This window comes from Cibotium barometz, chromosome 49, assembly GCF_041138505.1.
Source record: "Cibotium barometz isolate CiBa-2024 chromosome 49, ASM4113850v1, whole genome shotgun sequence".
Lineage (NCBI taxonomy): Eukaryota > Viridiplantae > Streptophyta > Polypodiopsida > Cyatheales > Cibotiaceae > Cibotium > Cibotium barometz.
Genome location: NC_141094.1, coordinates 27,084,724 through 27,100,232, shown reverse-complemented (window position 1 = coordinate 27,100,232; position 15,509 = coordinate 27,084,724). Strand labels below are relative to the sequence as shown.

The following is a 15,509-nucleotide window of genomic DNA, read 5'->3' as shown; positions in this document are numbered from 1 at the left end:
TTCAAGAGAACATGTATATGAGGTATGAATTTTTTTCCAAATCCTTATGGCCTTTTACCACTATCTCGATCCCAACACACTGGAAGAGCTATCATTGCAAGGCTTTCACACACCCATAGAGTATGGAGCGTTTCACAATTTTAGAGACTATTGGGCTTCAAAGAGTATGGCTATTGCAATGTACCGTTAGCTTATAAAAAGCTTAGAAGTGACCAAAAATACTCAAAAGGCCTTTAGGATTGTCTTCAAAGGGACACTGTGCACAAGGCTACTAGAGTTACAATATATATCTTATGTTTGCAAGTAAGGGTTGTCATGTTTTGCAGGAAGTTCCTCAGATTTAATAATGTGGTGTTAAACATTGTAAGGGGAATTCAGAGCCCTCTCCAAATACAATGTATGTATATAAAAAATGTGTATATGATGGAAAGGAGTAGTGTATCCTAGAAAACAAAAGCAACATGGCAGCCGAATGTGATTGAGCAAGTGCACTAAATAAAAATAGAAACAACATAGGCGATCTTGAGAGCAGGGTGGTGATATCTTCTAGAAGAATTCAAGGCTGCAACAACGGGGGATTAAAGAGGGAGAAGGGCAACTAATTGAGGGTGGTTGATAGTAGTGAGGTTGGAGAGACTACCAGTAAATAACTGCAGTTGTGTGGGCTTTTTTAGATGTCAGTGTAGTAGGCTGGAGTTGTCTGCACGTATTTCTAGGTCTACAGAGAGGAGTCAGAAACAACATAGGCGATCTTGAGAGCCGGGTGGTGATATCTTCTAGAAGAATTCAAGGCTGCAACAACGGGGGATTAAAGAGGGAGAAGGGCAACTAATTGAGGGTGGTTGATAGTAGGGAGGTTGGAGAGACTACCAGTAAAGAACTGTAGTTGTGTGGGCTTTTTTAGATGTCAGTGTAGTAGGCTCGAGTTGTCTGCACGTATTTCTAGGTCTACAGAGAGGAGTCAGATGCAGTGAGGGAGAAGTATTTGTCAGATCGGGGAAAGAGATGAAGTACAGAGAAATTACCTTGAGGTGTGTCTTCAAGTTCCTTGTGTGGTGTCACTATTAGAGACTTAGTCCAAATCTATTCTTCTTCCACTGTAGCTTCTATAAATGGAACCTTTAAGAGATATCTCTGAGATCTTCTTGAGGGAGATTCTTGAGTTTTTTTCTTTGTTCTCATATGATGTGTTTATGCCCAGGTCCTAGGGTTTTTTAGGACATAGTTGTTTAGCATATCTCAAATAGGCAGTGTTTGGTATATTTATTGTTGTTTTGATATTTCAGTTGTGGTGAAGATGTTTGTGTGAATTCATGGAGATGAATCTTTTGCATGTGTCAGTCTAACGACTGGGTAGTCTCCTTCTGAGGAGTCAGAATAGGTTGAAGAGGTGCAGGGTCATTTTTGTGTCACCTGGACTCTAGAACAGTCAGCCTGTTAGTGTAGGGATCTTGTTCAGACTTACATGAGCTTGAGGGAAATGTGTATGGGTCAGAGCTGACAATTTGGTCTACCACCAGCAGTCATGTATGGTCTACCACTAGTCATGTAACATAGGACCTTGTGGTTTGATGGGCTTCTGTTGGCAGCTATGAGCTATCTGTTTGTTAGCTAAGTTGCTCATAAGGACATATCTATGTTAAGTTTGAGTGGTTTAAGGGTTTAGTGTTACCAACTGACACAAAGAAGAGAGATTATGCCCCAGATAATTCAGCTTTGTAATCCTTAAGAGGATAGACATTTCAAAAGCAGTTGTGGATCAACTGTAGTCAGCAAAGAGGATCTAAGGTGATATCCCTGCAAGCTTAAAGGTGTATGAGGGCTTAGAGGAGTCTACAAAAACTTTGTGGAAGGATTCTATTTCTGTAAAAGCTTTGGAGTCAGTCGTTGACTCTGAATTAGAATTTTGAAGCAGAATCTAGTTTGGTTCAATCAGCAGAAGGGTTAGAACGTGGTCGGCAAGGGATTAAGACAAATCTTGATGATGGGGATATAAGGTCAGCGACAATTAGAGGACATTTTGGAGACATGGAGGACAAAATTCTGTCTAGAAGCTAGTGGAGGATTTCGGAGGCAGAAATCAGCAATTTTATGTAAGCTAGAGATGGATTTGGTTTGATGGATGTCAGCTGTGGTCATGAGAGGATAATATGGGTGTGTTTAGAGCTTCTGGAAGAGCCAGTGCTGACTTGGGAGGATAGTCAAAGGAGGCAGTAGAGCTTGAAAGGGGGTTGGGAGGGTTCTGAAGGGTCAAGTGAGCCACAAGAGCTAAGAGGATAGGTGTAGGTCTGGTTAGTTCCCTTGGGGTAGGGATCCTAGCATTCCTCAGTTTTGATCCCATTACTTTTCTCCCTTGTGTGCCGACTGGTGGTGTATAGAGGTCGTCACCCGAAAACCACACAACGTATTAGTGCTGCATGAAATGCCAAGATGTAACAGAATGCATGACTTTAGGGCTTGCCCACATTTTTGTATTCACTGTGGGAATACATTATAATGGGAGAATAGCGCTCACACTTTAGCCTCCTTATATTTTTTTCCCTCTACATGGTTCTTTGTTGTCTATACACTTAAGTTTGGGCCTAAACTACTTTGTAAATAGTATTTTGGTGTGTTTGGTTTGCAAATATGCATTTCTTCTTGTGACTTTGGTTTTAAAAAAAGAAAAAACATAAAATTTGAAAAAAAAAAAGAACAGATTGCTCAACAAAGTTATCCCATAATAAATGTCTTGATGCAAACGATGTGCAAGAAGATGCATGACAAACTAATCCTATGAGAGTGACCTTGCAACATGCATAAGTACTCTCAAAACCTCACTTGCATAATTTATGCAGCCTATGCATACTATTTTGGTCCCTAAACAAAACAAAAAGATGAAACAGTTTGAGATAAAAGGTGCAACTATGCATGTGTATGCAATCAGTGTCTCGTAACAATGTTTTGCCTACTAATCAAGAGGCATGCTCGAGTGGGTCTAGCCACTAGTAAAGCTCGGTCATAGTTGAAAGATCTCAAGCTTCTACAATATGTAACCACACTTGCTACCTACATGGCAGATGCAATTAAACCATGATTGTTCAAATAGGAATAATGTTTCCATTTGTGCAACATTGTTGATGATGGAGCCAAGATACAACAAGCCACCCATAATCTGCTTATTGCGGCACGTAGATGGGGGTGCAAAATTTAGCAGGAAAAGTTACAACCTACTAGTTGGGAGGAGTTCCAAGTTATGTTTTATATTAATTTTGTACATCCTCACAAGCATGGTTGCACTCTAAATGCATGGTCTTTCTTATTATTGTAAAAGCAAATCATTGCTCAAGAGTATGCAAACAAATATAGGGAGACAATTTTTCGAGTTTGTGAGCATATTTCTGACCTTTTATAGTTCGTAAATTTCCATTGGGGTTGAAGGAATCCTGAAGGCCCCTGATACAAAAAGAAAAATGTGCAAGCTTAACAGAGGCCATAGAGTTGGGTCTTGTTTTAGCAGATGGTAGAAGATACCCAAATTCAGGTGGCAAAAAATTTTCTTAGAGCAGCCTCCCAAGACACTCAATCCCTATTCTTTGAACAAACTATCAAATCAATCAAAGGGAAAGGAATCCCAAAAGACATACATGGTTAAGATCTACTCTGGGGCCAAAAGAAAGGTGTCTCTTTTGGTGAGAGAGCCTATATAAATATTTATGTTAACACCTCAACAAAGGAAGAAAGCTATGAAAGACGGTCTTAGGAACTCAAAGCAAACAAGTTGGGAACGTGATTGTGAATGAACTCAGTAATGCTATACTAGACAAAATAAAAGTCAAGGATGGAAGAGAAGCATCAAGACATGGGCATGCTCATCTCTACCCTCTCAGAGAGATTTGGTATGGTGTTCTATATGCAGAATGAATCATACCACTACCGAATGCCCTCAATTAATAGTAACATTGTTACTCTTTTGTGCTCATTGTGTGAAATTAGGGAACCATGACACTTCCATGTGTAGGTATCCGAGATTCCAAACTGTAGCACAACTTCCAGCACACCCAGAATGCCACTAGCCTTTCCAACACCACCAGTACAAATCACTGTGGTGGCTGCAGGCTAGCCAAACCCATCCTATTTACCTAGAGGGATGTTCCAGATACAGGACATGTCGGCTCTGTCGCCACCTGTTCTACCGCCACAACCACCACATGCTAAAATCAACCAAGTATTGATTATTGAAGAGTCATCCGTGAAGAGTCATCCGATGAGGGTGAAATGGTGCGTGAGGTAGAAATCAATAGTGAGTACTATGAGGAAGCCACGGAGACTGCGTAAAAATTTTATGTCTTACAAAATAACACGCCAGTACCAGTGTTCCAAACCACGGTACAATGGAAAGGTAAAGACATAAACTCAAATATGAGAAGGGGGCCACTACAATGTTTTGGTTGTGGTGGACCTCATCGAATAGCAAACTGTCCTAAACAAGAATGTGGTTCATGCGCATGAAACTAAGCCAATGGCAGCACCACCTAATGACATGCCAGTACTTACTTGTACTAAGTGTGGGGTTGATCATTTTATCAAAGACTGCCCATCTCGTACTAGTGGTTCTGCCTCCACTTCTAACCATGCCACTATTAGGACCATAAGTGTGCGGCCTAGAAACATCATTCCACTAAATGTCCTAACATGAGCCCAAGCCAAACAAGGGGACAAAGAAAAGAACGCAATAGGTGCCAGAACCTCTAGAACTGGAAGAAGGAGGAGAGTTAAAAAAGTGGGTAAAGGTGACACCATGGTCACAATCTAGGATGGGTCTGAAGAAGATACCATTGACACCGGATCCACCCAATCAAAGGAAGAGAGCGATCAAGTGCCAAAATCAAATGAGCTTACCCATGATGCACAAAGAGAGATAGCAGCAACCCTTAAGAGGATTGGTGAATACCCAAATGCTGAAGAAGAGATAAAAAAGCTTGAAGAATCTAGGGCCCTAGTGGAAGAGTGCCAAAGCCAAATTAAGGGCTAATATGGCAAGGGATATAATGTATCCAAGAAACAAGCCAATAAGGGAAAGGAAATTGGATCTACCTACCCCAATTTCGGAAGGGTCCCTGGGAGGAACTCACAGCGACCTTATGGCAAGAATGTTTGAGGAGGCTAAGCAAGATGTGTCCATTCATTCATTCCCTAGGGGTGAATATGAGACACACACGTGGAAGGAGCGCTCACTTGCCAGGGGACCAAGAGACATAGGCAGTCATCTCGCAGCCATACTGTCCACTACCGTTTAAATGCCATTGGGACAATTGTTACACAGTTCATCTCGACATTGTGGGCAAATAGAAAAGAATGGGTAGAGGGAGGATTAAACGCAATGACCACTGTATAAGAGACCCAATCACCTCTAGCATAAAGAAACTTAAAACATGTGGGGATAAGAACGCCCAGATTCATCAAGATACTAGTCAATCAATTGGGCCAATATTATGAGAGTGACGACACTAATGCGACAATCCCAATTCACCATAACGGGTACCAAGCATTAGCTATCCTAGATGGAGGAGCGGGAAAAGTCAGCATCATCACAAAACGATGTTGGGAGAATTGGGAAAAACCCGAACAGGAAAGAGTAGATCTATCATCAAAATGGCAAACGGAACATCTTCAAGACGTATAAAGAATGTGCGACTTAAACTCTTTACGTTCCGCTATACCATCATACATTTGTTGTAATGGACTTTCTACCCCAACTGGACTCATACGACATAATCTTGGAGAGACCTTTCTCATGAGGGAATCCAAATTGGTGCATGATTGGGCATTAGATCATGTGTATGTTCGAAGGGATTCACAAATCCTAAAGATAGATCTACGAACGTGGAAAGTGTTCCCAATGGAAGGGCAATTGTTTGGTGATGATTCAGTCACCACTGAGCAAACCACGTCCTTACATGTCTGCCAACCAATGGTGGAATTTTCAAAGCAGGAGAAAGAAGCTAAAATGTATGCATATCTTCCCCCTCTAGACTTCAGTCAAAATTGGATGCATGTACTGGCCATGATAGATGTTATGTAGCCCCGAGGAACCCAATATGTCGAATCTAGGAACGTTCCCACCACCTCTGTGTGTATGGTCAATGTGCAACCACACGAGAAGAGGATTTAGAGGATGAAGCCTCCAAAACACAGAGACGGGATTGGATCACAAGGCCATACCAGTGCCCAGCACCTTAGAAGATGGCAAAAAAAGAAGAGGTATATTGCTCAACGAAATGCCCTCTTACTACGAAGTAAACCCACGGATGCCCAATGGCTGAGATACCTCAACGCCACTAAAGTGCATGAGGATTTTTCTAAGAATTGGGGTGAAGAGTTCAGTAAGATATCCCTAGAAGGAAAACATAAGGAGAAGGTCATCCCTCAAGAGAGAGCCAGAAAAGCCAAAGCTCACAAAAGCAGGGCACCAAAAATGAAACAAGGCTCTAGCACAAAGCCAAGAAGGTGATGGCTCAAACAAAAAGAGAGGATGAAGATAAACCATACCTACTCTCAGTGCCAAACCATTTCAAGACATACATGATTGACGAACGAAAAGTGGTGTAACTGACAACCAAAAGAGTAAAGGAAGATGGTATGTGCACATCATAGGATGGTCTAACAAAGGTCAAAGAAATTGATATTGCATAACCAGGGGAGGAAACCAAACCTATCTATATCGCTAAAAACTTGACTCCAGCTGAGGAAAAGGAACTCATCGCTCTTCTCAAAGAATTTAAGGATTTCTTTCCTGGAACTATAAAGAGATGAAGGGTGTACCACCTACCTAGATCATTCCAGAGCTCAAATGACATGAGATTATAAATACTCCAAGAATCTAGGAAAGCTTGTTTGGTGATAATGGACTCTAAAAGCTACAATTTCATGTTGATTAGAGTAGGGTTGACAATGCCTTCATCTTTGCTATCCTTGGCATTGCCAAGGGTTATTCAATTTCGCTATATCCTAGAAGCTTTACCTTTAGTGATGTGGTCTTGGGCTTCTTCAATGAGTTTCTTCTCTTTGGCTTTGCGAGATTTTGCCTTTGCAAGGCAACTCAACATTATGGTTTTAGAGGTTTGATATGATTGCCTTTGATAAATCCAGCCCATGAAATTTTATTAAGGGTGTTTAATTGCATGCCTCCACTTGTGGAAAGTGCATTAATGAATTAAGGTCCATTTTCCCAAAGCTTCAACTTGCATTTTTTCTTCTTAAGGGAATACAAAAGTATTATTAAATCACCTTTTTGAAAGTAATTTTTTTTGTAATTTGGTGTCAAACCTACGGCGACATTATCTAGCATACATGTTCACTATGTTCAGCAACAAGTAGACATGTCTCATCTAACTTCTCAAGTTCATTGAATCAATTTGACAACTCATGTATTGTCCATTCATGTTCTTTTGCTACTCATAGAGTAGAAGTTAGGAATTTGAAGGAAAGATGGCATCCAGTCCAAAAATAATAATAATTTGAAGGATGTTGTTTAAATGGATGTTTTTGAGGCTGTGCGATAGACCCAAATGATTGAGCATAGCTTTTGTTCCTAGTTCTCTTGTGCCCCTTTAATAATCTTAGTCAGAACAATTTATAAGGTTTTGTTTGTGCTTTCATCTTGACCAGTAACTTGTGTGTGATAGCGCATTGATTTCTTGTGAATTACCATGAATTTGTCTATAAAAAGGCTCTCACTTTGTTGGTTGAATGACTGCCCTTATCAACTGATGAGCTCTATTAGATAACCATATCTCGTGAAAATATTTTTGTAAAGAAATTTTGCCATTGTCCTAGCATCATTCTTTATCATTGCTTTTTCTTCTGCCCATTTTGTAAGATAGTATGTTACAAATATGATATATTTGCCCATTTTGTAAGATAGTATGTTACAAATATGATATCTTCCGAGTGGATATAGCAAGCTAGTGGCTTAATAGGACTGATGAAATCAATGCCTTATTTTGGCAAAAACTCTAGTTGCCATCATTGGCCATAAAGGCTTTCTATCTTGATTTTGAGATGCTTTGAATTTCTCTGTCATTGTGAAAGAGTATGGTACTTACTCAAGGACTTCAAGATACTCCGCTTTCTGTTTGGCCATATCTCTAATGAGGTATGGTTGATACAACTTGATGGCATGGTTGTGTAAGATAGGGATTGGAATGTGCAAATTTGTTTGTGATGCCTAAAAACTGTTTTGATTTCAATGCGAAGTCAGTTATCCTAATATGTGGAGGCGATGGCAAGAACCATGGTTAAAGACCCACGATTTGAGATGGAACATAAGAAACAATACCACATCCGCCATTTGTTTATTGATGGTGAGTGTGACTCTACGTGACTATCTATGGTTGAGCTTCTAGACATTGTCTTTCCATAGTTTGTACCGGTACTTCAAAGGTTTTATGTGTTTGTTCATGAGCTTCTGAGGTCATTTTTTATGTAGCTCAATATTCTTGCAAATTCACTTAGAATTGCACTCTATTTGTTCATACCCTCTTCATATAGTATGTATCCATAAATCAATGAACAAATTAATATTGAAATTGAAATTAAATGAAGCTTCAAGGGGACAACAAAGACCCATTTCTAAATTGTACTTCTTTTTGGTATCTCGTCTGCCGCACCCCGCTCGTTTTTTCAGTTCACTTGGGTGAAGTCGCTCAGAGGACGGTAGAACCTGTCCATTCCCAATGCCTTCTCTTGCTATGCTAACTATTGTAGCTCCATAATCAAGTCCTGAATCTTGTCTTTATCTGTTGCCTTTCAGGGATTAGCCTAGGGATTAGCATATCCATGTGCATGCACATGACATCCCCTTTTGCTAAACTTGATGACAAGATTCCAAGTTTTGACCCTAGATGATTGTCATCATCTCCTTGTCTCCTCATGGACGCCCCAACTTGTCATCCTTTCCTTCCTGGCAACCTTTTCACAGAAAACCCTACAACGGTCTCCAATTCTCTCCAAACCTGATGAAGATCTATGCATCTGTTCCACATTGTCCCCTTGTCTTCTTGCTCTGTCCTTGAACACTTTCTTTGTTCTTCTTTTCCTGAGTAATGAGTTTGGCACTCACTCCACCCCTTGGAGCATTATCCACCCTTGGAACCGTTGCTTGAAAGCCTTTCTTGGTATGCCCCAATTGGCATTTGACTCACAGGACTGTCATTTCCCTTGGGCCTTGTGTAACACTACCAACCAACCCTCCGAACTTCTTCCATGTCTTGTGTTACTCTCCTTGGACTGTGCACCTTCATTTGGGATTGAATAACTGTTTAGCCTTATTAAGCCTAATGCTCTGATACCAATGTCACGTGCGAAAGCTTTGGGAGTCTTCTTTCAGCCCTAAACACCTTTCCTGGAACACATAGATGCAGATTGCAAGCAAGAGATGGAGAGAAGCTGAGTTTCAATATATTCAATATAGTACAAAAAGGTGTACATTCTTGCCACGCCATAGGCTGCCCCTGAAAGAGGAAACACCTTTCAAAAGTCCTAGTCTACTGACTTAGCCCCTAAAGGATTGAATGATAGACCTTTGAAGGAATTATGAACTGGCCGACCTGCTGTCAGCCAGTTCCCTGGACACAAAACACACCTTTGCTGCAGCTGACACCAGATCATCTCTTTATTTGCTGGCCGACAGCCTCCTGGTCCATTCCCAATGCCTTTCCTGCCTATGCCAGCTGCTGTAGCTCCATAATCAAGTCCTGAATCTTGTCGTTATCTGTTCTCCTTCAGGGATTAGCCCAGGGATTAGCATGTCCATGTGCAGGCACATGACACAGGTTCCCTGCCCTTCGCATCATTCTGGACTCAACATTCAAGTAAAAGGGGCGATGAATATGCAGTTGACCTACTGTTATCACACGTCCCCACAAACACACTTTCCTTCCTAAAAACCGTGAACACATTCTGCATCTTTGATGAGAATACTTTGTTGCTCTATCTTGGATATAATTGCTGTTGCCAAATGGCAGGCATTGAAAACCCCCCGACTTAAGACATTGTGAGGGCGTCCCTTGGGTGTATTAATTAGGTCACACATGATACCCAACTTCTCACTGGGCCTGTGTAATACGACTTTCTCTGCATCATTGTGACACCCAATGCAAACTAGGAACATATCCTTCGTCTCTCATTTTGAGGAAAATATCTTCTAGCTTTGCATCATTACTTTCGCTTTCCAAGAAAACACACCGGAAGTCAGTCCAGCAATGTCCTTGCCTCTTTCCTGCTTGTTTTCTTTTCATCCAAGCGCATTATGTTTTCCAAGTTCCACATTTATGCAACTTTTACGATTACCAACAGGGTATGCCACACCAAATATTAGGACACAACAGCATCTTCTTAATTCTTGCTACTGCCTTGTCAGCCAGTCCAACAATGTCTTGGCCTTGCTACATGCTTGTTTCCCAACTCTCATTGCCTCATTACTCCCGCATGTCACCTGCGTAGATGTGAGACATTAAGATGAAAGCTGCAGCATTCTTTTCATCCAAACGCATTACATGTTCAAAGGCCTGTTTTCCAAGTTCCACGTTCCCACAATTTTTACAAGCACCCAACACGGCATGCCACACCACAAGATTAGGACAGAATGGCATCTTCTTGATCATTGCTACTGCCTTGTCTAATTGCCCTACACGGCAAAGGAGATCAACCATGCCAGTGTGGTGCTGAACAGTTGGAACAATACCATAGTCTTTGCTCATGGACTCGAAGTAAGTCTGGCTCTTCTCATATAGACCTGTGCGACTGCATGCATTTAGAACAAGAACAAAGGTGACCAGATCTGGCTTTATACCTTCTCCTATCATTCTTTGAAACACAAGGAAAACATTTTCGCTTTCTCCAAGCTGGGCATATCCTGCAATTAATGCACTCCATGAGACGACATCTCGAACTGGAAGCTTGTCAAACACTTTCTGTGCTATGGCAAGTGAGTTGCATTTGGCATACATATCAACCAAGATGTTGCCAACAACAAGGTCTCTTTCCAACAACCCCCTTCTTTCAATCTGTGCATGTATTTCTTGGCCCTTGTCTGTGGCTCCTATGCTGCCACAAGCTCTCAAGCTGCAAACAAATGTGACAGAATCTGGAGAGACACCCTCGAGTTGCATCTGCTCAAACCACTTTAGTGCTTCCTCACTATGCCCATGTTCAGCATATCCAGTGATTATTGCATTCCACGAGACAACATCTCGAACTGGAAGCTTGTCAAATACTTGCTGTGCTTTGGCAAGCAAGCCACATTTTGCATACATATCAACCAATGTGTTGCCAACCACAAGATCTCTTTCCAACAAGCCCTTTCTTTCAATCTCACCATGTATTTCTCGTCCCTTCTCCGTGGCTCCTATGTTACCACAAGCTTTCAAGCTGCAAGCAAATGTTACAGCGTTTGGGGAGACACCCTCAAGTTGCATCTGTACAAAGCACTTGAGCGCTTCTTCACCATGCCCATGTTCAGCATATCCTGTGATTAGTGTATTCCATGACACTATGTCTCGAATTGGGAGCTTGTCAAAAACTTGCTGTGCTTTTGCAAGCCAGCCACATTTGGCATACATATCTACTAAAGTGTTGCCAACGACAAGGTCTCTTTCCAACAACCCCTTTTGTTCAATCTCAGCATGTATTTCTCGACCCTTCTCTATGGCTCCTATGCTGCCACAAGCTTTCAAGATGCAAACAAACGTGACAGCATTTGGGGAGACTCCCCCAAGATGCATCTGTTCGAAACACTCGAGTGCTTCCTCACCATGCCCATGTTCAGCATATCCTGAAATTAGTGCAGTCCATGAGATAACATTTTTAACTGGAAGTTTGTCAAACACTTGTTGTGCTTTGGCAAGCAAGCCACATTTGGCATACATATCGACCAAGGTGGTGCCAATGACAGGATCTCTTTCCAACAAGCCCTTTCTTTCAATCTCACCATGTATTTGTCGGCCCTTGTCTGTGGCTCCGATGCTACCACAAGCTTTCAGGCTCCAAACAAAGGTGAGAGCATTTGGGGAGACACCATCCAGTTGCATCTTTTCAAAACACTTGAGTGCTTCCTCATTGTGCCCATGTTCAGCATATCCAATGATTAGTGCTGTCCACGAACCAATGTCTCGAACTAGAAGCTTGTCAAACACTTCCTGTGCTTTTTCAAGTGTGCCAAATTTGGCATACATATCCACCAAAGTGTTGCCAACAACCATGTCTCTTTCCAACAAGCCCTTTCGTTCAATCTGAGCGTGTATTTCTCGGCCCTTTTCTTTGTCTCCTATATTGCGGCAAGCATTCAAGCTGCAAACAAATGTCACAGGATCTGGAGAGAGACCCTCGAGTTGCATTTGTTCAAGACACTTGAGTGCTTCCTCACCATGCCCATGCTCAGCATATCCTGTAATTAGTGTGGTCCATGAGACGACATCTCGGACTAGAAGCTTGTCAAACACATGGCGTGCAATGGCAAGTGAGCCACATTTGGCATACATATTAACCAAGGTGTTGCCAACAACAAGGTTTCTTGCCAACAACCCCTTCCTTTCAATCTCAGCATGTATTTCTTGGCCCTTGCTTGTGGCTCCTATGCTGCCACAAGCATTCAAGCTGCAAACAAATGTGACAACATCTGGGGAGACACCCTCGAGTTGCATCTGTTCAAAACACTGGAGTGCTTCCTCACCATGCCCGTGTTCAGCATATCCCGCAATAAGTGCGGTCCAGGAGACTACATCTTGAATTGGAAGCTTGTCAAACACTTCACGTGCTTTGGCAAGTGAGCCACATTTGGCATACATATCGACCAAGGTGTTACCAACAAAAAGGTCTCTTTCAAGCAGTCCCATTCTGGCAACCTCGGAATGTAATTCGAGGCCCCTTTCCAGATCTTTCACCTTAACACAAGCTTTAAGTAAAGCCAAAAAAGTTTGCCCACTGGGATGTATAGAATCATCTCTTTGCATTTTTGGGTACAGGGCGAGAGCATGCTGTGGCTTCCCACATTTGAGATAGCCTGTGATGAGGGAATTATAAGACCACTCATTTCGATACACCAACGTGTCAAAAATCCGTTGGGCATCACACATGCTTCCAACTTCCACCAACATTGGGATAAGCCAGTTCCCCAGTGATCTATGAGCTTCCAACCCTGCTTTGCGCATGTAGGCATGCAAGCGCAGCGCATGTGGTCGGTCTCTCTTCTTCCTGCCCTTGTGCAGGATGCGAGCAAAGCCCTCGACAGAGGGCTGGCGAACCACCACTTCTTCCACGGCAGGCAATGCCTTCTCTAAGCTCAGCATCGCCCAACCACAGCCAGTACAGTTCGTAACTTCGTCGGTCACAGGAAAAATGAACTCTGGCTGTTAAATGAGCATGCATTAATGGACATAATCTGCAGATCCTTCTTCCCCATATCAACGTCATCATTCTCAATTCTCAATAGCTGAGTTGTCTGCCCCTGAATAACTGACATATCTTTTTCACCTGCAGAATGCAACCCCCATGTTACCTTCAGCTGCAAAACATTGATGTGTCAGCTACTGATCGACTGACGGAAGTGAACACCTGCTGCTGCTCGCCCTCTTCCTCTTTCTTCTTCTTCTTCTTCTTCTTCTTCATTTTTCTGTTCCCTTAATCGCACAAGGCTCCTCAGTTTGAGTCTTAGCTTGTCTGTAAGTTTACGCTTGAAATCTTGGATCCTAGGGTTTGTCTACTACACACGCACACAGGAGAAAGGGGCGCCGAGCCCCGGTCTAACTGGTTCAGAGAGCATCATCACTTGAAACAAGAAAAGCAGGCCAATCACTTACTAACCCTATCGCTTGTTCCACTGATGGGAGGGATGTCCAAGTACTCTTTCCAACAGCCGAGGAGGATGTCCCATAGGCACTATCTGTTACACTAGGCTACACTAGACACGCATGCATATACGCATCCACATCGCATGCACATGGAAGGTTGTTCCCTCTCCCATGGGCACTACCTATCTACACTAGACACGCATGCATATATACATCCACACCGCACACATGCATACACGGTTTATGTAACAACTACACATAACTCGTACATAATACAATGTTGTCATTGTAACTACCTTGGCTAGACTTTGTTCTTGTGTAATCTGTCATTTATGGCTACACAAGTGTCCCCTAGCATAGAACTCCTATGCTTCTATGGGTGCCCTCACCCTTCCGTTGCCTTGTCCAACACAACTCCTCCACTCCATCTCCATGAAGCCGTGACTTCTATTCAATCTTCCCAAGACCTTGATCGAGGTGGGTTTCTTCCCTCGTTTGGTTGCAGCAGCCCCCACCTCCAACATCTATGCCGGAACTACCCCGTCTGGCAACCTCTATTTATGCAAAGCCTCTCTGTGATAACGACTCAGAGCCGCCACCTCTTTCTGTAGAAGTAGCCCCCCTCCCTTGTTGCTACAAAACCCACCACCTTTGGGGGGGCTCTCTTCTGGTCTTGATGATGGACTCTCACTCTTCCATGCACAAATGGCCTCTTTCAAAGGGGGGCATTCATCCATCGAGACTCCGGGGCCGGGGGGGTGTCACTCCGGGGCGGGGGGGGTGTCACTCATAAATATGTAAGCATAGCACGTGGGTTCAATGGAAGGTATTTTTAAAATCCCTTTTTTACACATTTTATATATACAGAAGGGTATCATTTAAAGGGGGTATTCACAAGTTGAATAGAAAAAGGGTATGCTTTATTCATGAAAAATTCACAGATAAGGGATTTTAAAAATAGGCCGTGAACGCACATGATACAAACGGTTTACTTATAGTGAACCCCCCGAGCATCGAGAGAAGGCCGTCTCCATCTCCTGCAGCCATCGTTTGTGCTCCAACTTCTGCTAGCAATCACTCTATGCCCACCCACTCCGAGAGTCAAGGGACGCTCTCATACTTTTCTGCATACATGTCCCCCTCGCCTCAGATGGGGCTTTATCTCTCACACTGCAATTCCAGTTACACACCATTCAAAACAAACTTCTCATTAGGGAAAATCGGAGCTCACTTTGGGGCCCTCTAAGAATTTTTTCATTTCCCCATTTATTTGATGTCAGAAATGTGTAAAAGTGAAAAACAAGATCCAAAAGAAACATTATAATATCCCCACGTACTGAAAAGGTGAATCTATTTCGATCCTTGTGCATTTAAGATGTACTGAAAAGGTAAATCTATTTCGATCCTTGTGCATTTAAGATGTAATATATGACACTAACTATGCTATACATCATATTAACGAACACTAACTACTGTACACACCATACTGAAGGTATTTTCTGTTTAATATCAAACATTAAATTCACTGATTTTTTAAATTTTGGAGGGTAACAAACAAGTTTTGCACCACTAGTCCTACTTTGGTATGATAAAAGTTCTTGTTTGTATCAGTAATAGCATCAGAAAACCAAAAAAATGGAAGGAGGTGAACATTCAAACTGGAAGAGGCTTTATCATCTT

General features: G+C 42.3%; 1 protein-coding gene across 1 annotated transcript; it reads right to left on the bottom strand.

The window, feature by feature from the left end:
* Positions 1-8,529: 8,529 nt before the first annotated feature.
* LOC147610442 (pentatricopeptide repeat-containing protein At2g03380, mitochondrial-like) lies at positions 8,530-14,013 on the bottom strand. Its single transcript, XM_086786525.1, has one exon. It carries the CDS (start codon positions 13,326-13,328, stop codon positions 10,461-10,463), a length of 2,868 nt encoding a protein of 955 aa, XP_086642651.1. The 5' UTR covers positions 13,329-14,013; the 3' UTR covers positions 8,530-10,460.
* Between the last annotated feature and the right edge of the window lie 1,496 nt (positions 14,014-15,509).